The sequence below is a fragment of the Delphinapterus leucas genome, chromosome 2, assembly GCF_059928025.1.
Source record: "Delphinapterus leucas isolate spDelLeu-1000000601 "Yukka" chromosome 2, BTC_Dleu_Yukka2, whole genome shotgun sequence".
Lineage (NCBI taxonomy): Eukaryota > Metazoa > Chordata > Mammalia > Artiodactyla > Monodontidae > Delphinapterus > Delphinapterus leucas.
Window position 1 is genome coordinate 19,872,517 of NC_143130.1, and position 24,545 is coordinate 19,897,061.

Below are 24,545 nucleotides of genomic sequence, written 5' to 3' on the forward strand. Positions count from 1 at the left end.
CCCGGAAGGTAATCCTCTGCGGCTAGGTCACCAGCGGGGGTGCTACGGGTGCCGCGAGGGGGCGAGCGCGCACCCTCTCTCATCACCGCGAGGCGCGCCTGCGGCTCCCGCAGTAGCCCAGCATCTCCTGAGACTGCTGCCTTGGACCCGTGCTTTCTCCTTTCCTCCCCCTTCCTAAAGGAGTACCCATCCCTTCGCCCCACGCCTGGGAGTAGGTAACTCGACGCGGGCCAATCAAGTGCAGGGTCTCTTTGGCGGGGGAGGGAGGGAGCACACCTGGAGCATGCCGGCAGCGGAGCGCGTCTCCCCGGCTGCGAACCCAGCTCGCGTCCCGCGAGGCGCGGAAAGGAGGGCAGGTTCAGAGGCAAACCAGGAACTGGGGTGGAAGAGCTGGGCTACTCGGGGTACAGAAAGTAGGAAACATCAGAGTGAAATGTTAGCGTGAGTGCAGTGGTGGAGGCATCTGCAAAGGGAGGCATGGCCCCGCTTCTCTGGTGGGGGAGGGTTGTGAGAGAGAGGGAACGAGCCCGTCTCTACGGTCCTGGGGAGTTGGACTTTGGAGGTGGTAGAGGAGGTAGATTTGGGAGAACAGAGGAAAGGAGAGGTGTCGCCTTTGAGCGTCAAGTTCATTTATTCTAGCCTCTAAAAAGTAGCAGCTTGCAAAAGCACAGCCAGATCGTGTCCGTACCCATGCCATGCTGGATTCACAAGACTGTAAGGAATGCTAGTCGAATTTGTTATACCATTCTTTTTCCCTCTTCTTCGTCCGTCCCCTATCACCCTATCGTCTGTTTTCCCTACTCCTTTCGTAAGGGCGTATCAATGGCGGTCAGAAAGTAGAGTAACGAAAAAGTTCGCTTTTATTCATTTCTTTAAATGAATGAAAAGAGAAATGATTAGGTGCTGAGAAACGCCTTTTAAACCTAGTCTTGCTTCGTACAGTTACGTGTCTTGGGCTTGTCCCAGGCACCTTTGCGTAAGGGCGCACATTTCGGATAGCTCCTTAAAATTGCACATTCTTACTGGCTCATCTTAAGTCGTTTTAAATTAGAAAGAGGTGAGAACCCCACCGATTACAAGCCTCTTTAGAAAGGTATTCATTCGTATAATTACAGGATTCTTTGCCCATTAGGCGTTAGAACCCCGCCTCCACACACACCGGGAATATGCGTTGTTTCCTGTTTTGTTTTGCTCAAAGAGTGTTCCTAAGTGGTTTAATTGGGAGCAGAGCTTTTAAACATACATTTTCAAAGCGGAGGTAAATGGAGTTTGCCGTTGCAGAGTATGTTGGGGCAGGGGCGGCGGTAGTGGGTCGGTAGCACTTCTGAGATCCACGATTACGCAATCCTTTCTGTTCTGATGGGGGAAAGAAGCAATATTCCATAGATGCTGGGAGAATGGTGCCAGGCTGCCAGATCTAAGAGAGACTTGATACCGGATGGAGTGGTCACTCAAATATTTGTTTTTGATGTGACCTAGAAATAGACAAGTTGCAGCTGAAGGCAATGTTAGCACTGATGGGGTTAATTTGGGTAAGGTATTTTCTGTTGAAGATAGGAATTAATAGATGTATAGGAGAAAGTAGAAACTGGGAACGTAGTCAGTCTGGGAGGAAGCCCAGGAAACTTGCGTGTAGAGGTTGAGGTAAGAATTGCAGTTATTTGTAAAGCAGCAGCTAAGTCTGTAAACTTAAATATAGACACTACAGGGAAGGGATTTGATGCAGATGTCTTTTATTCAGGCTATATACTTTAGAAGTGCTGACATTTTAGTATTACTCACAGCTGATTTTAAGTAACTTGTTACACATTTAACCAGCATCGAATAAATTGATATTACAAACAGACACTCCAGTATTTTGAATGGGTACAGCTAAATTCAATTTCTTTTTTTTTTTTTGCGGTACGCGGGCCTCTCACTGTTGTGGCCTCTCCCGCTGCGGAGCACAGGCTCCGGACACACAGGCTCAGCGGCCGTGGCTCACGGGCCCAGCCGCTCCGCGGCATGCGGGATCTTCCCAGACCGGGGTATGAACCCGTGTCCCCTGCATCGGCAGGCGGACTCTCAACCACTGCGCCACCATGGAAGCCCCGCTTTCATTATTTATTAGCCACCATGTTTACCTTTTCTTCATTTAGCCATCAACTGTTTATATTAATCAAGTTTCTTCAATGAAACCTTTACAACAGTGGAAATAGTTGCTTTTTCTCGTGAGGGCCGAAAAATATCTGTAACTAAAGTGATAGGGGGGTAATTGAGCAATTCCAAATTAAATAATGAAAAAACATTTCCTTCTCTGAATCCATAATATAATTAATATTGTAGATTAGTGTTTCCAACTGCCTGTTGGTTTTCTCCACTTGGGATATCTTACCGACATCTCAAACTCAGTGTTTCCAAGTTTGAACACTGCACCACCCTTTTCTCCCAGTTTTCTTTAAGATCATCTCCTTCTTGGAATTAGCTTTGGAAACCCCCTCCCCAGAAACTTTTAGGAAAAGTAAAAAAGTCTCATCTGCAAGGAATTAAATCTGCTTGCTCCTGGTCCACCCTCGTCCAAACCTTTGTTATCTCTTTCCTGGGCAATTACGAAGAGGTTCTTTACTAGTCTTGTTACTCTGTGGCTGTAACCAGTTAACTTTTCCAAGGGGTAATTACAATCAGTTCACTCTTGCTCAACCAGAACTAAAGGTAATGATTGTAAATCACTTGGTTAATGATCATAAATCACCAAGTATAATTTCAGTAAAATGTCAGCCCCTCCCTGCCCATCCAACCCCTACACCTACAAGAAAAGAAAAGAAAAAAGAAAGCTTTCAGTGGCTTTGCATTATTAACAAAGTAACTGCAGGAAGTTATGTGAGGTTAATTGTCAGCAAAGAAAAGCTCACTTAAAGTTAATCCATTTGATGTGGTTACCAAAATTTTACCATAGATGGTACAAAAGAAGACTGATCAAAATATTATCTTTAAAAAAACTAAAATTTTTGAAGCTTTATGATTTTAATCAAGATTATGAAATATAACAAAACTAATGGTACTTCGTTCATTATAAATCAAGTGGCTTTTCTGTGTAATTTTTCTGGAAGAATGTAGAATAGCATTTTAGACATGCCTATTAACAACACAATCGTTATTTTTTGCAAAAATTGATCTCCCACTTAATTTCTTTCAAGTTGCCTTGTTGATTTCTCTATTCAATTATTAAACGGTTCCAACTGCCTGACCTTCATTTGTCAATCAGAAGTTTTTGCTTACGATTTGAGCTCCTACATCTTTGGTTGAGTATAGATGGTGTTTACAATACTCAGCTATTAGCTGGGAGAGATTAACCAATGTGTGATTTCTCGCTCTGATTTTTGCTTCACTTTGCAAGCTCAGCAAGCTGCAGGGACTCAGGTATCGTAATACGTGAATGATGAGAGCCTGGGCGCAAACCCTACAGCCTGACTTTTCCGATTCTCAGTTTAACTTCTTGAATCTTACTCCCACTTAACTTTAATCCAGCTGTTGTTCCTAATACTCAAATACACAAGTTTGTGAAAATGTGATCTTTTATCTTTCTCCCTTCAGTGGAGAATTGTAAGTGCTAAACCCAAGAGGAACGTGCCAAGCAGCAGGAGTTTGTGGCCTGCCGGTTAGGGTTGTTGAGCAATTTGTTTGCCAGCAAATTTGGGGGAAAGGGCCTGGCATCAAGTCGAATCTGTGTAAGCCTTTGGAAATGTGTTTGTTAATATCATCCATTGTATGTGGGGTTTGTTTGGTTTTTTTTGTTTGTTTGTTTGTTTTGGAGGGCGTAGGGAGGGAAAAGTTGAGAGCCCCAGGGCTTGCCAAACTCTCTTGTGATTTCTCAACCCTTCCCCCAGTTAGTATCTCTGCTTTTGTTCATGTGGTTCCTTCTACTCAGAATGCTTGCCCTGCCTTCTTGGTCTCTAAATCATATCTTAGTATCAAACTACCTTTTAATAGTAGCTTTTTAAAAGTCTTTTCTATTTTCCCTGCCTCCCAAGTGGATATGATTTGTGCCTCATTTAAAACACCCTGGTATTGCATTATCTTTCTAGCAGGCATTTGCCCTTCTGGTTATTTGCATATAAGGTCCCCAGGGCAGGAATAGTGGTCACTTTGCACTTGCTGTATACTTGAACTTTTGAACTGCCCACGCTCACAAAGCTAGTTAGACGCTGCTGCCCGACACTGTACAGGAATTCAAAGAATCCTGTGACATTTTCCTTCACTGGAGTTTTTTGTGCCCTGGAAAACTCACACATCTGACGCATCATAGACCTTCTCTGCTCAAACCAAAGTAGGTTAAAGCAGATTATGTGAATTAGAACACTCAGCGTTATGTACATGGGGGTTTTTGTGGGGTTTTTTACGTATAACATACACCTATTAGCAGCAAAATGTAGATGACCTTAAGTTCTAGTTAATGAAGTGGATAACATTTTTTTTTTCTTTTGCGGTACGCGGGCCTCTCACTGTTGTGGCCTCTCCCGTTGCAGAGCACAGGCTCAGGACGCGCAGGCTCAGCGGCCATGGCTCATGAGCCCAGCCGCTCCGCGGCATGTGGGATCTTCCCAGACCGGGGCACGAACCCGTGTCCCCTTTATTGGCAGGCGGACTCTCAACCACTGCGCCACCAGGGAAGCCCAAATTAAATTTTACTTTTAAATCTCGAAATAGCATGGGGTTGGCTTAGGAAAGCTCTGTCACAGTGGTGTTGGAGACAAGCATGCAGCTGGGCGTGGAGAGCTGTCTGGTCTCTGAAGAGCTGTGCTGGTGACCAGCGCCACACCGCACTATTTAGCTTCTGTTTCTGAAATGGTGCTAAGAATAATGTTCTTCTTCTGTTTCAGTAATATTTTTGACGTGCTTGCACAATCCTGAACATTTTGGGAATCGCGTGGTAAAGAATAGACTTCTGAAATCACTCTTTAATCCCATTTTTGTTTTTAACACAGTTCATAGATTGCCAGAGAATGCTGTTCCCCCTTGGGGCTGATTGCATTCCAAGTAATTACCCTCGAGAGGCCCAGCCCTGTTAGCCACTTTTTTCTTTCTTTTTTTGTAATTTATGTCTGGAGCTTGTTTTTTGTTTTTCTAGACCTCTAACATTTTAGCTTAAACATTTTAAAATACAGTCTGTTTGAAACAACTGCTTATAAATAGTTTAGCATTTGCCAACTTGAGGGTCGATTTTTGATTACTGGGACTGTTTTGTACTTGAGTTTAGCTGATTTAGATGAAGAGGGGTGGATGAGGAACCATCCTTCAGAATAGGGCTTTTTCACCTTTTTAGCCCACCAACAATCCCTTTGAAAATCTGAGGGCAGCTGTAAAGAGAAACATTAGGGGACCCAGCAGATAACATAAATGCCTTAAAGTGTTGTGTAAATCTGAAGGAACTAGATGCCCCTTTGCCCCTAAAGATACTCACATGGGGGTCGTAGGAGGACCTCTTGTTCTAAATTAGGTGTTACTGACATTTTGTCTCCTGGGAATCCAGATTATGAATCTTTTCATAGAGGAAAGTAGAGGTTATCTTGCTTCGCCTATCTGCTCTTCTGGTGGCACGTGTACCTTTAAGGACTGCAGTTCTCTGCTTTTTTTTAAGAAGTTTGTGTCATACAGGGAGATGAACTCGGTGCTTTGTGTCTACCTAGAGGGGTGGGATAGGGAGAATGGGAGGGAGACGCAAGAGGGAGGAGATATGGGGATATATGTATGTGTATGGCTGATTCACTTCGTTGTAGAGCAGAGGCTAACACACCATTGTAGAGCGATTATACTCCAATAAAGATGTTTTAAAAAAAAAAAGTTTGAGTCGGAACGTCATTTTAAAGGAGGTAGAAATTTTGACTTAATCCGAGTGTTTTGTACCGTTCTAGACAGATTCTATATCGTGCACTAAATGGGGTTGCTTGGTTGCCTGAGAGTTACTTTCTCTTAAATGTCAGAACTAGAAGTGGAGGAAACTTTCCTTCTCTGATGTATATGTTGTTAATAGAAGGGAATGGAAATCTAGAAGATAAAAATCTAGGTGGATAAAGTTCTTTTCTCTGGATGTAGAACACTCAGGTGGAGACGCGTAGCCAGCCGTTGATGTAACTAACCTATGGTTCGTTTTCATCTGGGGCAGCACTCTACTGTGATTGCCTGTAATGATGTAAACTGTTTGTCTGATGTAAACCAATGCCAGTTAAAAGTCTACCTAATAAATTACCGTCTGGGGTACTTTCAAAGGAATAGCTGCCTGTTTTCTTATGCTGTATGCGTATAATTCATATGCTGTCTCTAAACATGTAAACGTACATGTAGCTTAACTACTTTATTACTTTCATGCCTCTGTTCAACTGTCACCGAATTAAAGAGACCTTTCCTGATCACTCTGTATAGATTAGCACCCTTCTCCCCCCTTCACTCTGCTTCAGTGAGTGTGAAGATGTATAGGCGTTTCTTTCTCTCATCCTCATTAAGTGGGTATTTTTATTTCTTTAGCATATAGTCATCTTTCCTCACCTCAGGCCTCAAATTTCGCTTCTTTGCCAGAGTAATTCCGAAGTTGGCCCACAAAATAATGTGCAAGCAACAGTGTTCATAATGTTTTAATAATATAGCATAAATACGTACTGAGCATCAGACAAAACGGACAGTAAAATGGTTGCGTGGTTTAGCAATGCAGTGTTGTTGAGTCCAGAGCAGAGCTCTGCAAACCGGTCTTCCGGGCTTTGTCAGCCTTTGGACCCAGGGTGACAGTCAATAACCCAACTATCCTACACACTTACCTGTTGGGAATTTTAAGAGGGCAAAGGTGGTGGTTGTTAATTGAGATGTAATTCACAGACCATAAAATCCACCTTCATGATTATAAAATTCAGAAGGTTTTGTGTATTCACAAGATGTGCCACCGTCATCACTATTTAGTTCCAGAACATTTTCATCCAAAGGAATGCCATACCCTAGTCCCTTCTTCCCCCAGTCACCTGGTAACCACAAATCTGCTTGCTGTGTTATGGATGTGTCTCTTCTGGGTATTTCATATAAATGGAATCATACAATATTTGGCCTTTTGTGGCTGGCTTCTTTCATTTAGCGTGTTTCCAAGGTTCATCCATGTTGTAGCATGTATCAGTACTTCATTCCTTTTTATGGCTGAATAATTGTCTGTTGTATGGAATCACTACATTTTATTTATTCATCAATTGATAGATATTTAGGTTGTTTCCACTCTGGAGCTATTATGAATAATACTGCTGTGAACATTTGTGTACAAGTTTTTGTGTGAGCCTATGTGTCATTTCTCTTGGTTATATACCTATGAGTGAAATTATTGGGTCATATGGGAACTCTGTGGTTAACCTTCTAAGGAACTGTTTTCCAGAGCAGCTACACTGTTTTACATTCCTACCAGCAATATATTAGGGTCCTAGTTTCTTCACATCCTCACCAACACTTGTTATTATCTCTTTTATTATAATCATCATAGCGGGAGTGAAGTGGCATCTCATTGTGGTGCTGATTTACATTTCCCTGATGGCTAATGACGTTGAGCATATTTTCATGTGCTTATTGGCCATTTGTATACACTTTGGAGAAATGTCTGTTCAGATCCTTTGCTGATTTTAAATTAGGCTATTTGTTTTTTAATTATTGTGTTGTAAGAGTTTTTTACATATTTCACATACAAGTCTTCTATCAGATTTGCAAACTTTTTTCCCATTCTGTGGGTTATCTTTCTACTATCTTGATGGTATCCTTTGAAGCACAAAAGTTTTACACTTTGATGAAATGCAGTTTATCTGTTTTATCTTTGGTTACTTGAGCTTTAGGTGTCGTATCTAAGAGACAATTGACTAACCCAAGATCATGAAGACTTAAAGTTATGTTTTCTTCTCAGAGTTTTATAATTTTCGCTCTTACAATTAGGGCTTTGATCCATTTTGAGTTAATTTTTATAGATGGTATTAGGTAGAGGTTCATTTTTATTCTTAATCTATGTGTATATATAGTCCCAGAACAATTTGTTAAAAAGACTGATCTTTTCCTCCAAAATTCTCTTGGCCCTCTTGTTGAAAATCAATTCACTGTACATCTATGGGTTTAATTCTGGGCTCTCAATTCTATCCATCTATATATAGCCTAAGCTTGTGCCAGTACCCACACCATCTTGATTACTGTGGCTTTTTTTTTTTTGCGGTACGCGGGCCTCTCACTGTTGTGGCCTCTCCCGTTGCGGAGCACAGGCTCCGGACGCGCAGGCCCAGCAGCCACGGCTCACGGGCCCAGCCACTCTGCGGCTGTGTGATCTTCCCGGACCAGGGCATGAACCCGCGTCCCCTGCATCGGCAGGCAGATTCTCAACCACTGCGCCACCAGGGAAGCCCTACAGTAAGTTTTGAAATCAGAAAGTGTGAATCTTTTAACTTTGTGCCAAGGTAATTTTGAAATTGAGTTTAACTTAATTAGATAAAGACCAGTAGATGAGGAACTCTTCTTCAGAACAAGCCTAAGCAGGCCCCACACCAACCTGATTCTTAGAAACAGGTTGGCTCTCTAGACTTAGCCAGCCAGTTGCACTCTTTTCCTTCATTCATTTATTCGTCAGTGATTTTAGGGAGTTTTTATAGTAACATAACTGTGAGCAATGTTGAAAGTTGGATAATGTAAACAAAAATCTAGTGTCTGGGAGATAGTTTTGGAAATCATTTCATCCCAAGTGGGAGACATTAAGGTTTTTAACCAGAGCAGGGATAGCAGGGGTAGGACACTTTCAGGAAGTGTTAGAGGTAGAATTTCGAGGACTTGCGATGGATGAGTTATGGTTGGTAAAGGAGTTTAGGGATCGGAGGTACTTGTATTTCCAGCTTGCGGATGACGTGTGGGACTAGATAGTGATGGCCTGAGTAAAGATACACAGTAGTGTCATCTGGTCTTTCAAGAAGTCCTGCAAGGTTGGAGCAGAGAACAGGATTATGAGAAGGTTTATTTAAGTTTTGTTTTGTTGGTTGTGTTTTAGGGAAACTTGCTGTTTAATTATCACTTTAGGTCCCAGAAGAAACAGAGCAGACACTTTTCCTTCTAAGATGGTTGGTAAGAGAGTTGTTGTTTGATGGTTTCTATTTTCCCTGGAGCTAAAGTTTGGAGGTGGGGTAGGTTAGGAACTATGGAACTTCAGGGTAGTGAAGGGTTGGAATAGCCACTGAGAAATGTAGATAAAATAACAAGGAAACAGAAAATAGGAATAAAAAAGGCAAGACAGAGGATCAATTCAGGAAGTCCAACAGCTAAGTATTATTTCCTGAAAGAGAGAAGAGAGAAAACAGAGGGGAGGAAATTATCAGTGAAATAGTTGAGGAAGCACAGAATGAAGTTTCCAGATTGAAAGGACCCACTTGAATCCCCTAAAATAACACCAACATCACCGTGAAGATGTAAGTAACTGCAGGTTTCCAGAGAAAGAACACCGGTCACTTGGAAAGGATCTAGAATCAGAGTGACTCCAAATTTCTTAGCAGCAGCCAGTTTGCTTTTTTTTGTATATATGTATATAAATTTATTTATTTATTTTTGGCTGCATTGGGTCTTACTTGCTGCGCGTGGGCTTTCTCTAGTTGCAGTGAGCAGGGGCTACTCTTCGCTGTCGTGCGCAGGCCTCTCATTGCGGTGGCTTCTCTTGTTGCGGAGCACGGGCTCCAGGCACGCGGGCTTCAGCAGTTGTGGCTCATGGGCTCTAGAGCGCAGGCTCAGTAGTTGTGGCACATGGGCTTAGTTGCTCCACGGCATGTGGGATCCTCCTGGACCAGGGCTCGAACCCGTGTCCCATGCACTGGCAGGCGGATTCTTAACCACTGCAGCACCACCAGGGAAGCCCCAGTTTGATTCTTAGAAGCAAGACATGGAACAGTGTCTCCAAACTGCTGACAGAAAATGATTTTCAGCTCATAATTGTATATGCAGCCAGATTATCAATCAACTTTGAGGGTAGAAAAAAGATGTTCAGACATTCAGGGTACAGAATTGAGGGAATATGCCAGGAGAAAGTAGCAGCCCATGGCACCCTGGATGGGGCCTGCCCTTTCCTAACAGATCTTGCTTCTAGTTAACTCATTATATGCAGTTGTTACGTTGACACGTTAAAACTTTGAATGGGCCACTGAACTGTTCAGTTTTAAATTATTAGAATAGTATATCCATTTAACACACACACACACACACACACACACAGATAAAGGGGAGGGAGAAGCAGCCAGCCAACAACTCAAAGTTTCGCTGAAAAGGATTGATAAGGGACAGCCGTTGAGGGGCGGGCGTTGGGAATGGTGTACAATCTTTGTACTGTTTCCCCGTGGAAAGCGTTTTAAACGTGGAGTCAGGAGATCTCAGGCTGTGTCTAAGGGCCAGGTCTGTGCACAGCAGGATGTGGGTCGGTCTCACCGGGACGCTTTCCGTTCTTTCCTGGCTGTTCCCAAGGCCTTGCGTTTCCTGTTCCACCTGGGGCAGCTCTCCCCAGTCTTCACGTGAGAAACTCAAGCTTTGATGACACAAGTTTTTCCGCTATTTAAGTACTTTGACCAGTGACCTATGGACAAATGTGTAATTCAGAAAAATTAATGTAGCCTAAACACATCTCATTCTCTTACAGCCTGGGGACTATAAAGTGAAAATGGAGCAACAAGAACCAGCAGATTCTCAAAATACCAAGCAGTCTATTATTTCAGAGGAGGTACACATTGATTTTTACTTCCCTTCTCCTTCGCCATATTAAGCTAAGTTTAAAAGAAATGTATAGACTATTTGCTGTTTCAAATGATTGTTTTCCATTCTTTTTTTTTTTTTTTTTTGCGGTACGCGGGCCTCTCACTGTTGTGGCCTCTCCCGTTGCGGAGCACAGGCTCCAGACGCGCGGGCTCAGCGGCCATGGCTCACGGGCCCAGCCGTTCCACGGCATGTGGGATCCTCCCAGACCGGGGCACGGACCCGTGTCCCCTGCATCGGCAGGCGGACTCTCAACCACTGCGCCACCAGGGAAGCCCCTGTTTTTCGTTCTTTAAGACAGGTTTTAAACACTGTTCCCGCTCCCTTTTTAGGACTTGGGAATTTTGCTCTTGTGTGGGAGCAGTGGTGTATCATTCTTAATTATATGTATTAGCGAAATTGAGGCGGTTTTTAAAGTGAGTTTTGACTGTTGATTTTTAAAATTCTCAATTTTTATTTTTTTCATTTATTTTTTATTGAAGTAGAGTTGATTTACAGTGTTGTGTTAATTTCTGCTTACAGCAAAGTGACTCAGTAATATACATTCTCTTTTATGTTCTCTTCTAGTATGGTTTATCCCAGAACATTGAATATAGTTACCTGTGCTATACAGTAGGACCTTATTGTTTCAATTTTTATTAAAAGTTTCGGGCTTCCCTGGTGGCGCCGTGGTTGAGAGTCCGCCTGCCAATGCAGGGGACATGGGTTCGTGCCCCAGTCTGGGAGGATCCCACATGCCATGGAGCGGCTGGGCCCGTGGGCCATGGCTGCTGAGCCTGCGTGTCCGCAGCCTGCGCTCCACAACGGGAGAGACCACAGCAGTGAGAGGCCCGCGTACCGCAAAAAAAAAAAAAAAAGAAAAAGAAAAAAAAAAGTTTCTCTGGGTAGAAGAATAAATCATGTGAGTTTTAGGGCTTAGACATTTCATCCCTAGGTATCACATCTTGGTTAGATATTTGTGGTCTCAATATGTGTGTTTAAGAAGAATAAAAACCTAAGTTGTTAGTTGTGGTCTAAATTCCAGAACTAATGTATGTCTTGTGTGTTATCCAGTTTACCTTTTAAAAAGTCTCTTCCTACAGGAACCATTGTAGTGGATAAACTTTAAATCCTTCATCTTTGGAACTCTGAGCTTGACACCTTTCTGGAATTCTTTTTTTTTTTTTTTTTTTTAATTTTATTTGTCTATTTATGGCTGTGTTGGGTCTTCGTTTCTGTGTGAGGGCTTTCTCTAGTTGCGGCAAGCGGGGGCCACTCTTCATCGCGGTGCGCGGGCCTCTCACTATCGCGGCCTCTCTTGTTGCGGAGCACAGGCTCCAGACGCGCAGGCTCAGTAATTGTGGCTCACGGCCTAGTTGCTCCGCGGCATGTGGGATCTTCCCAGACCAGGGCTCGAACCCGTGTCCCCTGCATTGTCAGGCAGATTCTCAACCACTGCGCCACCAGGGAAGCCCTGGAATTCTTTTTGATTTAAAAATCTTTCTGTGTTATCTGTGAACAGATCTGATAATTATTAGGTTGCTGCTGGCGACAAGTGACAGACAAAATAGTAAGAAAAAGGCTACTTACTGCTTTATGTACACAGTGCACCTTTGCGCTCAGTCAGTATAGTCTGTAGGTAAGTTAGTCCTGGTAACCTAACCTTGGCATCCAGGCAAAACGATGCTGGGTGCCCCTCAGACTGGGTGGTAAACCCATGTGTCATTATGGGAAATGTAGTCATTGGCCGTGGTATCCCTGTATTCAGCTTTGCTGTGTAGTCATTGACAGTCAGATGCCACTGAGTTTTCACATCCTAAACACACACACGTGACTGGCACCCAGATCAGAGGAGAGACGGTTAGGAGCATCCCAAGAAACCCCTCCCTCCCTCCCTCATGCTCCCTTCTAGGTACCCCCGTCCTCCCCTCTCCCAAGAATTTGTCAACTCTCATTTCTTTTCACCTCTTCAGTCCTACCTCCAAAACTCCACAGAGCAGCAGGCCCACCATCAGGAAAACAACTTTCAATTCTTTAGACACAAAGAAAACTTGGACACAAATTTTGGGGAGGGAAGCGTGATCATTGAGAGCCACAAAAGTTTGAAAGGAAAAGTAACTAAATAAAAAACAGCTCAGCTTGAAAGTTTCCCAACTTACTATCTGATCTTTTAGTTAATTTCAGAAGGAAAATGGGTCAAGCTTGAAAGAACAACTTACAGAGATCCTACTGGTAAAACAAGGTAAAGTATTTTTTTCTTCTTTTTGTAAAATGCTGAGGATTTGGGTTCTCAGGGTCTCTATTTAGTGTTTGGCATAAACTTTGATATTTTCCTCACTGTAAACTCTGTCTTAAGTAAAGAATCTAGTTAAGCTGTTTTAACACCATTCTCCCAAGTAGATTAGGGTGAACCTAAAACTTTTGGGCCAAGCCTAATTTAGGCTAATAAAGCAGCAGAATAATTAACAGTACAGGTGACTTCCTTCTATTAAACCAGTTTTTAATCTCTGAATTAGAATTTAAGAGAAATTGCTACTGGGTTTGAGGTAAAACTTACAGGCTTACACCTTGCTCATGGAAATGAAAATTGGGGGGGGGGGAAAGTTTTGTAAAGCATTTCACACTGTGTACCAGTCGCCATAAAGACATATGTGGGTGAGGGCCAGGAGGGAGTTCCTGGGGCCTGGCGCCTGCGGTGTCTGAGACTATGCTAAGAAAACTATTTGGGATCAGATTTATGCATGAAAAATGTTCATCATAAATTTAAAAGACAAATAAATTGAAATTAACCTCAACATCTTAAAAATAGAGAAATAATTGTTACAGTGTATTCATTTGGCAAAATCTAAGCAGCCGTCTCCACAGCAGATCATGAAGACAACCCAGCAGTATCAGAAAAGTTAATAAGCTGATAACAAAATAGGATATTGGATACATGGTTTTTAAACCCTGCCAAATAATGTGTAAGAAAAGGCTAGAAGGAAAACTGTAGCAAAATATTAATGGCAGCTATGTGACTAGCCTTTTTCTTCTATTTTCCAACTTTTCTGTTTAGTAATTCTGTATATTATAAATAACAGGAAAAAATGTGCTAAACGTTTACTTATGAAATACAAAAAAGGAGTAAAACAGAATGAGAAGATAGGAAAATGTAACTAAATTTAGTATCCAGGTTATATGATATAAATTCATTAACATAAAAACTCTATTTGCTAAGTGATCAAATGAGAATAAAGTTTCTTTGTAAGGAAATAAATACATCTATCGTCAGTGTGAAAGTACATGGACTTGCCAGTGATTTAAACAACTTTTGACTATATCTAACTAAAGTAGCAAAAAACAGTAATAAGGTTCAATGTTGGAGAGCCATGGGGAACATTAAGATATTCATAGCACTGGTAAACCCAAAGTAAGAAAGCTAAGCACACTACACCCCATCCACAGAGTGGGAGGGGGTACCTGTTCCGTGCAGTGAGCTGGGTGTGGTGAGGCCCGAGACTTGGGGAACACGACAGGTGCACACATACTTACACTTGTGAACACGTAGCCAGAGCTTAGAGCCTAACCTACCATGACACAGCCTGGTTCTCCTTCCTGTAGAGTTAAGTTTACAACACAAAATAGAGCCCTTAACACTAGTTAGTGTGAAGAGTACGTGTTGGTTGGCGCCCATGTGGCTGTGCACCAGCCCCTGTCCTCTCTTCCTTCCAGCACTTCTTCATCAGGGATGTGCCTCGGAATCACTTGGGGATTTGTTTCCAAATACTCAGGATTCGGTCTCACCTCCAGAGAGTCTGCTTCAGTAGTCGGAGTGGCCTCAGGTCTCCCAGACTCCACACCGTGTGGCCTGTTTACAGCACGGTCTTCCGCATCCGTCCATACGTAGGGCTGCCCTACAGCCTCCAGAGAGCACCTGTGTGAAACATTAACATTGCATACCCGAATGTCAAGCTTTGAAGAATGAATCTCAGTACTTTACAGTACTATTGCATGTACAGAACAGTTAAATTGCAGCTAGAAAATCCTTTGTTCCATTGTCTCATTCATGGAAGAGGGTATGGAATTGATTTGGGGAGAGTAGAGATGTGCCGGCTATGTGCCCCTGTATCGACATTCAGGAGAGAGCTGAGCTCCCCCTCTGTCACCCTGCCTACCTCTTGGAGTTGGTTGACTAGAGGGAAGAAAGTAAAACAGGCTTTCCTTATAACAAAGACTAAAAACGGAGTAACTCAACCAGAATCAGAATTCTAAAGCTATAAGAGGCTTTTAAGACAACAATCAGATGGACGTCTCTCCTCTCTGAGTCCCTCTGAGATGACTGGAGCTCTCGGGGGGCGCTCTTGTTCTACTGTTTCTTATAAATACGTACCTATTTTATGGCTCCATACTGCTTATTTAATTCACCGTAACCATTATAATGATGCTCCTCTTTTTGCTTCCTTTATTCCTAGTGTGTTGGGGATGGGACCTTCAGTGCTTTTCCCAGCACTGTCTTCTTCAGTCTTTAGGACTCTAACCCTAGGAGGCAGCAGAGAGAACTGGGCCAGAAGGTGTTATGTCACTTGCGAGTTATTGACTGATCAGAATGGCTTGTTGGTTGGCTTCTTGCTACTAACAGGAATGTGGGCAGCTGTGAGTCGTCCTGGTAGTCTGGTTGATTTTCATAGGTTCATTTTTGACATATTTGCACTTTAGAATTTGGGTGCAATACTAAAAGATCTACAGTTTACCGAAAGTTTTTTGTTTTTTTTTTTTTAAACCAGATTAAATTCGGACACATTTTAATAGAAATGTGGCAAGGTTCAAGCCTCAAGGACAACCAGATAAAAAGTACGAGGTTTCCTCCAAGGAGCACCTCTTACCCTCAGTCTTACTGTAGGGAGACAGATGTCAGATATGGATGCTTTGCTTTCTTTCTCCGGAGCCATCCAGATGTCTTCCTTTTTTTTTTTTTTTTTTTTTTTTGCGGTACGTGGGCCTCTCACTGTTGTGGCCTCTCCCGTTGCGAAGCACAGGCTCAGCAGCCATGGCTCACGGGCGCAGCCGCTCCGCGGCATGTGGGATCCTCCCGGACCGGGGCACGAACCCGTGTCCCCTGCATCGGCAGGCGGACTCTCAACCACTGCGCCACCAGGGAAGCCCTGTCTTCCTTCTTTTAAATCAAAATTGTTTGCTTCTTTACTCCCATCTCTAACCGCTGCTTTTTTCTATGGAAGGGCTAAGAGTGAGGAGGAAATTCCCTCATACACCCTTCCCCCTTTAAACAACATGGTTGTTCCAGTAACTGGATTGTCAGTACCGGGTTCCCTGAAACAAATAGCTAGTCAGGAATAAAGCTGTGAGGGGGGACCAGGAGCCGCTCACCCCACTTGTTCTTTTAGGGACCATTTTCCCTTTAGACAGGATCTCACGCATGCAGAGTACTTACCTAAATTTATTAATTCCTCAATTAATAAACAGGAAGGTACTACTTGCTCTACATTGTGTAGCTGAGGTGACAGCTTTTAAAATCTAAACTATAAATAAACGTCTCAATGGTTTACATTATGCAGGATATCCTTTGGAATTTGCACAGGGGCTGGATTTGCACTGCTTAATCGCCTTTAAAGCTGTGATCGCCCGCTGTGCTGCTCACGCAAATTTATGATCCAAACAGAAGTGTTTTGAGTAAATGATTTGAAAGCTGATTTGAAAGGCAGCTCAAGTGATGAGCAGGCCCTCTGTTTAGATGTAGAGAGTTAGATGTGGGAGGCAGTGGTTTTCTCTGATAATTTTTAGAGGCTGTGAGAAAGCACAGTTGGCTCTTTTTTTGATACAGATCTTTATTGCATGGTGTTCCTGGCCGCTATCTTTAGCACATTTGCATGCTTTGCATCTGTAAGGTGCTGGTTATACACCCAAAACCTAAGAAGTCTCTTCAGCACTAATGCTTTTGTTTTTTCTTGTCTGCCTGAACAGAACTTGGGAAACTGTGAAACGGACAACGAGGAAAGGCCAGTCGGCTGATGGTATGAGTGCAAACCTGTTAGAACTCTCCTGAAAGGAAGTCCCACACAGGACTAGGAGACTGGGGGTAGGAGGGTTTTTTACTGTAACCAAGACCTCAGAGCAGGGTTATCTTCAAGTATGATCTTTTATCTTTAACTCTGGTGTTCTGTTTTGCAACACTGTAACTAAATCAAGCTTTCTTTACCAATAACTTCCGGTTCCTGTTACCTAAGCTCAGAACAGTGTTTTTGAGGGGAAGATGTCATCATACTTAAGGCCAAACTTAAGTCAGTGTAATTTGAAGCCACATACTGTATCTAGATGTGTTATGACTTCTAGAAATCTTTTGCGTTCTGGTCAGAGGATCTGGGTGAGAGCCTTTCGTTTGGAAAACTTATTTGGCATGACTTGGCGCTTTCTGACTGCTTGCTTTTATAAGTTGATGAGGAAACGACTTAGGAAAAGACTGTTCATTCAGTTCACTTTCCCTGCCAGCCTGGATGCTTTGCCTGCAAAGATCCCAGAAAAAGTCCTGAAAACCACCTCTGGTCTAGGGGAAGCTGGGCAATAAGTCTTCCCTGTTTTTCCCTTTTATTTTTCCATTTTGTTCTGTGTTCTGTTTTTCCTGGAAGTGGAGCAGCTGCCACAGCTGCTGTGTTTTCCTACTGGGAAAGCGAGAGGAGCCGATGGTCCCCCTGGGCAGTTGTATTTTCCAGAATCCAGTGGTTTTTGGTTTTGGTTTGGTTTGAAGCCCAAGTAAACTTGGGAGAAAGGGTCTTTTATCCTAAAACAATGAAGTTCAGTCTAGTTAGCATATACGACAAACATTGGAACTTATTTGATTTATTGCTTAAAGGAAATCGAAGAGCACAGAGATCAATGTAACTTCAGCAGCGGCCTGGCTGCAGCAGGGCGAGAAATGATGTCTGTAGCGGTTCGTGTAGACCAAAATTTGTCCTGGACCCTGGGCTAAATGTTTACTTCTAGTTTCAATTTTATTTTAAAGAAATTGTGGCAATAAAAACAAGCTTTTTATAAAAAGAAAAATTAAATAATATGGAAGTGTGATTATTTTTTCCTTGCTTTTTTTTAATGAGAATAACTTCCAAAGTTAACTGCCAGTATTGTAGCTTAAATTAACTTCCTATTGCTAATGGCAGATACAAGACAGATTTCAGCTGCAGCATTTCTTAAAATGTGGGCTTTTATCAATAGTCAGATTGCTGTAAACAAATTCCTGGCGTTCCTGACCTTTCATTGGGGTTTCCTGGTTTTATTTCCTGCTGGCAGGTGTGGCGGTCATCCCCGTGCTGCAAAGAACCCTTCACTATGAGTGCATCATTCTGGTGAAGCAGTTCCGACCCCCGATGGGGGGCTACTGCCTAGAATTCCCTGCTGGTGAGTAACTGAACACTGGGGAGTAGAATGGCCCCTCAGGGACTGTTGGACTGGGCCAGGGCAGAGCCTGAGAACGACAGAGCTTAGACGTTGAACACCTTTTCATCTGTCCATGCGGTTTTAAGTAAAACAAAACCACTTCTGCAGTGAGGCACCTCCAGGCCACACTCCAGTGATCCTCTAATCCGTAGCGGTATCACAGCTCACCTTTCCAGGCCACCTGCCCTCCTCTTTGCGGCGTTCTTTCTAGCCTCTTTTGAGTCATTGGCTTTTCCTAATTTGTCAAGGTATTTCGTTTTCTATCACTAATGATCTGCCTCTGGCAAATTTACAGTAATAACTAGGCCCGGCTCTTAACTCCAGAAACTGTGAATGGGAAAGAACCATGATCCTCCTGTATGTATACAGGCCAAGGAAATCATCTTAATTTCAACTAGAATATTTTTTCAGTTGTACAGGAAGTATCTAGAATGCAGTGCATCCTTATAGCACTTAATTGGCTTGTTCCCATCTGAAGAAGTTAGATCTCAGTTATCATTAGTGGTTTAAGTTCTGTATTTTCGAAGTCCATCCCATAGTAACACATAAGTAACAGCTTTATTTTCTTTCTCACTTCCTTACCATTTCACTGAAGAAATTAATAACTTTAAAAGTAATTGAGGGCTTCCCTGGTGGTCCAGTGGTTAAGACTCTGAGCTTCCACTGCAGGGGGCACAGGTTCAATCCCTGGTCGGGAAACTAAGATCCCACATGCCGCTTGGTGTGGCCCAAAAAAACAAAAAGTAATTGAATAGCCCATGTTTCACTTTTTCTTTGCATCCTGTAAATTCCTTTCAGGAGAAAGGATCTGCGATGCTGCTGGCCTCCTCCCACTCGGCCCGTTTACTCCCTCCTCACAGTGAACTAGTGTTACCCACAGTCCCCTCCCCCCTGCTAACCTCCTTTCCGATCTTCTCCCTCCCAGGTGACGTTTATCCTAGCATTGCATTCCAGAGCCCTCCATGTGGCCCTGAGGGAGGAAGGCAAGATGGGAAACACTGTCCCCAACTCGCATGTGAGGAAACAAAAAAAAGCACAGGCTTCCTGTGCTGTAGTCACATGACTAGTCTAAAACCGGGGCCAGTTGGCCACCACCAAGCCACTTACCCGCCCAGGAGATCCATGCTGTACAACAAGCTTGATGCTGAGATGCTCACAAAAACATCTAGGTCTAAACACGAGGAACAGAACCTACTAAATCTGCCCAGGGGTGTTCTTTTGTCTTTAATTTTTCTATAAAAGATCAAAACCTGAATCAGTTTTATCTGCACGCCCACTTTTCCCAAACCTCTTGCTTGATTATTCACACGTAGCTCGGCAGCTTGTGTGTTAGAAGAAGGGGGCTCCCTGTCCCACCTCTCACATGACTGGGACTTGCAGGTCTCATCGATGACAACGAAAGCCCAGAAGCAGCTGCTCTTCGGGAGCTCGAGGAAGAAACTGGCTACAAGGGCGACGTTGCTGAATGTTCCCCAGGTTCGTGCTGCTTCCCACATGTGTGCTTGGGGACAAACTCTTGAAAATTAGCCAAGCAGTTGATTGTTCTGGATGTGAAAGGGCTGATTCTTTGGGTGTTCTTTATGGTCAGGGATTTATTTATTAGCTAATTCACTTTAGAGAAATCCTTGATGAGGGTTGGTCACCTGAGAGTGAACCTCCCTGCCCCATGAGAGCACGGCTGAGCAAAAAGGGCTGAAGTTGGAGAAGAATTATGAGATTAGGGTGCCTTTCGGGGTTCCCACATTCTAAACTTTATTACGTACTCATCTCGTCCATATGCCGCGCTCCTCACTAGAAGACTTTCTTGATGTGGTGAAAGGATATTACCGCATGTAACCCCTCAGATTTACCAAAATTTCCTCAGGAACTCTGGGGAAAATATGAGTACTAACTACACATGTGTTCTGCAGACCTACAGCATATATACTAAGGGAATAGGAGAAACCAGTTCCCCTGCATAACTTCTACATAAACTATGAGTTACAAGCCCACTCTTCCTCCAAAGACATTTAAGTGATGAAACGAATGACACCTGACTAGTGTCTGGAAAGGTGATCTGCTGCTTCTCTCCCCAGCTGTCTGTATGGATCCAGGTTTGTCAAACTGTACCACACATATCGTAACCGTAACTATCAATGGAGACGATGCTGAAAACGTAAGGCCTAAGCCAAAGCCAGGTAAGCATGTGTTGGCTACGTTTACAGTGGTTGCGTTGTATTAAATTTCTTTTAACTTGCTACTAGTTTGATTTTTGTTAATAGAATAATGGTCTTTCAGAGATGCTTCACTGGTACTCTTGGCTATTTTCCTAATCTTATGTATTTCAGCATTTTTCTCTTAGCACTTCATTGATTTTTATGCTTTCTTTATATAAAATGTGCAATTACAAATTTCCATACCTTCTATATGGAGTTTATTCCCGCTTAGTAATAAGGACTACAGGCCTTAAATCATAAACAGTGAAAATCTTCAAAATCACTCTGATTTCTTTCTCCATCAATATTGTAAGAATGGCAGAAGTGCTACAGCACAGCACCATATTAACTGTTTTTGTTGAGTTCCATATTTAGTGAAGCTTTGGGGAAATTCTTTGCTCCACATTTCTTAGCAAGTTTGGATTCAGAGGCTTTAATGCCTCTGTCGGTTCCATGTGCTCTCGCAGCCCCACTAAAAGGTGGTGGTGACACAGACACCACCGTAAATCATGTGTTAGAGTGGAGGTCTTCCATTTCCTGTCCCTTTTAGTTGTTCCTGAGTGTTCCAGTTTCCCACTGCAGCTAATTTTAAATGCCCAGTTTTCAAGCTAGCGAATATAACATGCTGAGGAAGAGTTTGGCAGTTCCTCAGAGAGTTAAACATGGAATTAGCAGGTGACCCAGCAATTCCACTCCTAGGTAAATACCCAGAAGAATTGAAAGCAGGGCCTCAAACAGATACTTGGACGCCAATGTTCATTCAGCATCATTCACAATACCCAAAAGGTGCAACAACCCAAGTGTCCATTAACAGATGGATAAACAAAATGTGGCCTATTCTTACAACGGAATATTATTCAGCCATAAAGCAACGAGGCATGCTGATACATGAAGCTTGAAAACATCTTGCTCAGTGAAATTAAGCCAGACGCAGGAGGGCAGATATTGTGTGATTCCACAAACGTGAGACACCTAAAATCGCTGCATTCATAGAGACAGAAGGTAGAATAGAGGTCACCGAGGATAGGGAATTCTTGTCCAGCGGGTACCACCTTTCTGTTTTGGATGATGAAGACGTTCTGGAGACGCGTAGTGCTGATGACTGCACAACAGTGTGACTGTATTTAATGCCACTGAGTTTGTACCTTCAAAAATGGTTGAATTGGTAAATTTTATGTTATGTATATTTTAACAAAGTTTAAAAATACATATATGCATATCACAGAATATGCTTTAAACTTGGCCATTAAAACATTTGATTTGGAGAACAGTAACTTTGTACTGTTGGAATTGTTTTACCACGTGTATAAATGAAATTAGTAGAGACCCAGGTTTCTGTTAAACTCTTATAGCCTTTTTGATAACGTCTTGCACAAAAGCCTTGCAGCGTTTGACCATTCCGGGCCTTGCTGAGATGTCCCCCTTCTGTTTGTTTTCAGGAGATGGAGGTACGTGTCCCGCTCGGGGGCTGGCCTTGAGTGCCGTGTGGTGCAGCGGGAGCGGCCATGGCATTGTGAGTTGCTCAGTTGGGCTCGCCTGGTGTCCGGCTTTATTTTCACTTGCACTTTGTTTGTTTAGAATTTGTGGAAGTGATTTCCTTACCAAAGAATGACCTGCTGAAGAGAATTGATGGTAAGCATTCTTGATTACCCCACTTTCTCTGTTTTCCCCATCCCCACCAACGGGGTACTAAATATAATTCTATTTCTTCCTCATTAAACTCAAATACCTAGAAACTGTTATAAGACTGCAGTTGACCTACATAATAAGTTTCCTTTCCAGGTGGCACAGAGTTTGAAAATAAGAGCAAAACATTCCATGTCAAGTGAAAGCTTTCATTAGGGGCTTTTTTAATTCTACAGAACAGTCAAGATAGAGGCCTGCTGATTAGCCAAAACTATTCTATACCTTCAGTCTTTAACCCCTGCCATGCAAAGGTATAGTAAATAATCTCTTAACCGATCCTCAAATATGCCAGTATGTTGGACGGTTCTTTGTGTGGGGTCTAAGTTAAAGATTTTAACAAATATTTAGGCATCTAATATATACGCAGTGTGATAAGCTGATATAATGAACTAACTAGCAGCATGCCCCTTGTAAACTACTTGTCATGTAGCTACATGTGGTTCCCGGTCAGCCCGTCTCATAGGACTTTGTAAAAACTAGTAAGGTTCCATGGACCGATGTCCTCCAGTAACCCTACACAAGGAGATACTGCAAAAGACGTGGCAGGGCCTTCGGGGGCTCCTCTGCCAGCTGGGTTCGTCTCCAGTCACTCATGACAAAGAAGTGGGTGATCTCCTAATTTGAATACTATTAAGTTTTTATTTCAAAAATTAACTTGAAGCATTGTTTGACCTGAAGCTTTGGGAGCAGTCTCTTCCTTCCTCCCGTGAGTACCAGTGGCATACAGTTTTATTTCTGACGCCTGTGTTTGAAAAGTCAAGGGGATCTTTCAAAAACTGCTGGGATTTCAGGTTCCCAGACAGCCTCCATCCCTACGTTACCTTTTTATAGACCAGACCTAAGGTAGAAACCACCTTAGGATCCCAGGGTCAGAGTTAGAAGTGCTCGTCGTGAGGAGATGCAGTGATTTGAGGTGTTTACTCGGGGAGAGCCATGGCCACCCGTCACAGCACAACTCTGAGGCCAACAGGCCTGGCTGGATTGAGGCTCAGTCAACCGTGTGTTAGTTACAGCTCAGAACAGGCTCCTAGCTCTTCTCATTAAACGGGAACAGTAGGATAGCCCCTACCTCTGAGGAGGCAGGAGTAAAATTAAATGGGATAATGGTGACACACAAATGCTTGAAGGTTATGTGCTATTGTTTTTATTTTTTGTATTAGAAAAATGTCCTTTTAAAAAAAATTCCTTCCTTCTCCTTTCCAGTTACTTCCCTTCCAGCCTTAAAAGAGGGGGGGAAATAGGGAGGTAGAAGGATCTATATATATAGGAAGAGGGAGGGGCAAAGAAACAGTGTTCCTGGCTTTACTAGCATCACAGTATAGTAATCAAATTATTTATTCCACACGTACTATTTGAGGAGTAGGAAGGCACGTGGAGTTCAGTTTGCTACGAAGAATAGCTTTTAGCACTCGCCCAACACCTGCTGGCACAGATGAGCAGGACAGAACCCTGTCTTTGAGGGTCAAACCGACTCTGAGCTTGTTCCTAAACAAGTGGCTGGGAAACAAGGGGCAGATTGGAAACCTGGGGGCCTCCACCTGAGTAAAACAGAAGTTCTCATGAAAGGCCCTTGTGGTCAGATTCAGAGACCTCATCCAGTCCATCCGAGCACACAGCTTAACTTGCACATGGAACGTGTGGGTCCCTGACAGTGGAGAGGATGGATGAATCATCATCACTGTGTAGTTCAGCGCAACAAAGTCCTGTAGTGAGCGATCTATGAAGTAACAGTTGGATCTATAAACTTAAAGCTTTGCTGTTTAAAACACAGAATCATCACCTGGTATATGTGCTCTTCTGTCTTTAACTTTTTCTTGTTCTTATCTCATGCTGGAAACGTAGTCCTGCTTTTACATCCTTTATTCTTCTGCTAGAGTAAGATCCTTGAAGGCAGGAAACGTCTTGTTCATCACTATACCACCAGCATCTAGCACAGGAACTGGCACATGGTAGCCACTGAGTAAACACTGATTGGCTGATAAGGGGTATTATCCGTTATCAACTTCATTATCTGACTTGTATTCTTCACCTCCTCTAGATCTGGTAGCTGATGAACATCTGACAGTGGACGCCAGAGTCTATTCCTACGCTCTGGCGCTGAAACATGCAAACACAAAGCCGCTTGAAGAGCCCTTCCTGAAGTTTTAAGGCCAAAGGACAGTCGCCTTGTTTCTGTAACCAGGACACAGGCCTCCTTCATTAAGACTTTGTATTCAGCTTAGTTTCAATGGAGATTTGAAATTCGTTTTTTCATAAAATAAAAGCACAGAATGCATGTGGTGGTATGGAATTGTAATTACAGGTAGATTATAGACTTCATTTAAATGCTAGACTCCACACCTAGTATTAAAGAACAACAACATAAATGCAGGTAATGTTTAATCCAGCTTTTAAAAAAGAAAGCTTAGCTGTTAACTTTTCTACTCTAATCCAGGAGATACGGTATTTTCATAGGAAAATAGCCCTGAATTCCAATTAGGTCAATGCTTCCCAACCCCACTA

General features: G+C 42.9%; 1 protein-coding gene across 5 annotated transcripts; it reads left to right on the forward strand.

The window, feature by feature from the left end:
- The first annotated feature begins 49 nt into the window (after positions 1–49).
- Positions 50–24,318, forward strand: NUDT5 (nudix hydrolase 5). Of its 5 annotated transcripts, none has more exons than XM_089906498.1 (11): positions 50–215; positions 8,247–8,391; positions 10,646–10,726; positions 12,912–12,979; positions 16,696–16,745; positions 18,016–18,123; positions 19,088–19,177; positions 19,543–19,638; positions 20,238–20,339; positions 21,797–21,989; positions 24,082–24,196. In XM_089906498.1, exons 2-10 carry the CDS (start codon positions 8,326–8,328, stop codon positions 21,967–21,969), a joined length of 834 nt encoding a protein of 277 aa, XP_089762624.1. In that variant the 5' UTR covers positions 50–215; positions 8,247–8,325; the 3' UTR covers positions 21,970–21,989; positions 24,082–24,196. The 5 variants fall into 5 exon arrangements, with proteins under 5 accessions (XP_089762624.1, XP_089762625.1, XP_089762626.1 ...); XM_089906499.1 differs by having other exon boundaries at positions 50–211; XM_089906500.1 differs by lacking the exons at positions 50–215; positions 8,247–8,391 and adding an exon at positions 271–714.
- The last annotated feature ends 227 nt before the right edge of the window (positions 24,319–24,545 follow it).